Raw genomic sequence first — 2,035 nt, 5'->3', positions numbered from 1 at the left:
CAGAGACATAGCGGACCTGGAAGAGACGGACAGGAAGAGGGTTCGGGGACCCCTCCGGCAGGCTGAGCTGCAGCCAGTGGCAACCTGGCGGAGCACCGGGTTGCTCAGGGGACACTCACGATGAGGACGGCAATGAGAGCCCCTTGGAGCAGCCCTGCCAGCACATCGCTCCAGTGGTGCTTGTAGTCGGACACCCTTGTGTAGCCCACATAGATGGCGAAGGCGATGAGGAAGAACTGGATGGTGGGGCGCAGCAGCCGGGCCCACTTCCCCACCAACCGGGCTTGCACGTAGAGCTAGGCAGGGAAGGGGGAAGCAATCACCCGGCGCAAGGGGCACCAACCAGCATGAAGACCGAGTGCTCAGGGCACCGGTCCGCCTGGGTGGATGGGACCTGTGGGGGCTCACTGCCTCCCTGCGCACAGCACACCCGGAGCACAGCACTTACCGCCAGGAACATCATGCAGTACATCCCAAAGGAGGAGTGCCCAGAATAGAAGGACAGTCTGCAGGGCAAGAGGGATGGGTCAGGCCATGAGCGCGAGCCCCCAGTGCCCCTATAAGCTCCCCACCCACTCTGCAGGCCCTGCCCTGCAGCAGGAGAGCATCAATACCTGTCTGGGGCTGCCAACAGACCACAGGAGCCCAGCACTGCCAGGCAGGTGGAGGTGCCACGTCCCGTGGCCCCACAGCTCACCTGGACTCGGTGATGTTCCTGCTCTCCCCCTGGCAGACGTTCTCCAGCTGCACGTAGATGGAACAGTTCACCTTGGACCAGTCGGGATTGCAGACGGCCAGGAAGTTTGGCCGGAGACGGCCGATCATATATTTGGCCAGGTCAGTCAGGGACTGGCTGATGGCCCCCCCGAAGAGGAAGGTCCCCACCACCTTGTAGAGGGCAGCCAGGTAGTTGTTGAACTCTGACTTGGAGTAGAGTCGCTCTGTGTAGACCAAGTATGCCTCCCCTGATGAGATCTGCAGAGACCAAGGGGCAAGGGGTGAGGGTCTTGGGGCTACCGAGCAGCTCCCCAGCACCAAGGGTACGGGATGCTCTGGCTCTCGGGTCTGTGACAAAGGGGCCCCGGCGCCTGCCCACCACAGGAGCTCAAGGGGCCTCTCCACTCCCTGCAGGGAGCCAGCCCCATGAGACGTGGGTCTCACCGCCCCAGAGGGAGCTCCTGACTCCTGACCCCCAGCAGAGCAGGGCTCAACCCGAGCATCCTGCTGCCCTGTCAGGGGTCTGGAGGTGGGCTGTGCTGGGACCCAGCTCCTGGATACAATGTGCCAGGATGTCCCTGCCCCAGAGGGAAGGGGATGGCATGTCCTTACAATGACAACGGTGCAGGTGATGGTGACCCCAGCCATGAGGCCATGGGTGATGGTGTCTGCCTTGTAGGGGTAGCGGATGGAGTCGTCATTGCAGTAGAAGCCCCGCTTGTATGGGGAGTTCACCAGTGTCAGGATGACGAAGGGCAGAGACGCTGCAAGGCAGAGAGAAGATGGGGACTGGGGATACCTGCCTGCAAGCTCCACGCAGGCACCCAGCACCGCGTGGTCTCCCCATCCCTCGCCCCTGGGTCTCTGCTCCCCACTGCTGGGGAGGGATCCCCTCTGGGGATGCAGTCCCAAGCCACCCGCACCCAGGGCGGAAGGACTTGCACCCGCCAGCCCTGTCGCTGATAGGGTCCTATCAGAGCTCGCAGCTGCCTGCGGCGCCCAGATACCACATGAGACGGCTGCGACCGGGCACCTGCAGAGCCCCCACGGCTGCCCCACTCCTCCCCAGGCGCAGCAGTTGCGGAGCCTGGTGCTGATCTTGTGCCCTCTCCTCACACTCCTCAGAGTCTTTCAGCCTAGGAGGATGGACCTTGTTAGAATTAACGAGCACAGGCATCTTGCAAACCTGTTTTACAGCAGGGAAGGGCCCCCAGACCCTAGATGGACAGCCAGTGCCTGGAGATGGTGGGTGATCCAGCCCAGGCATGGTCAAACCCTGATGCACTTGGCTTCCCACTCTTGCCCTCCCACAGCCCTT

General features: G+C 62.7%; 1 protein-coding gene across 1 annotated transcript; it reads right to left on the bottom strand.

The window, feature by feature from the left end:
- Nucleotides 1–119: 119 nt before the first annotated feature.
- On the bottom strand, nt 120–1,494 carry PPAP2C (phosphatidic acid phosphatase type 2C; the record flags this gene model as incomplete). The annotated part of the gene is made up of 4 exons (XM_010296991.1): nt 1,330–1,494; nt 698–975; nt 449–506; nt 120–296 (listed from the first exon to the last, which is right to left on the bottom strand). Coding segments are annotated over exons 1-4 (549 nt in total), but the record flags the coding sequence as incomplete, so codon positions are not given.
- Between the last annotated feature and the right edge of the window lie 541 nt (nt 1,495–2,035).

The sequence above is a fragment of the Phaethon lepturus genome, unplaced genomic scaffold (assembly GCF_000687285.1).
Source record: "Phaethon lepturus isolate BGI_N335 unplaced genomic scaffold, ASM68728v1 scaffold45791, whole genome shotgun sequence".
In the NCBI taxonomy this organism is placed as follows: Eukaryota; Metazoa; Chordata; class Aves; order Phaethontiformes; family Phaethontidae; genus Phaethon; species Phaethon lepturus.
The sequence above is the reverse complement of the archived record's forward strand: the minus strand, read 5'-3'. Positions and strand labels throughout refer to the sequence as shown.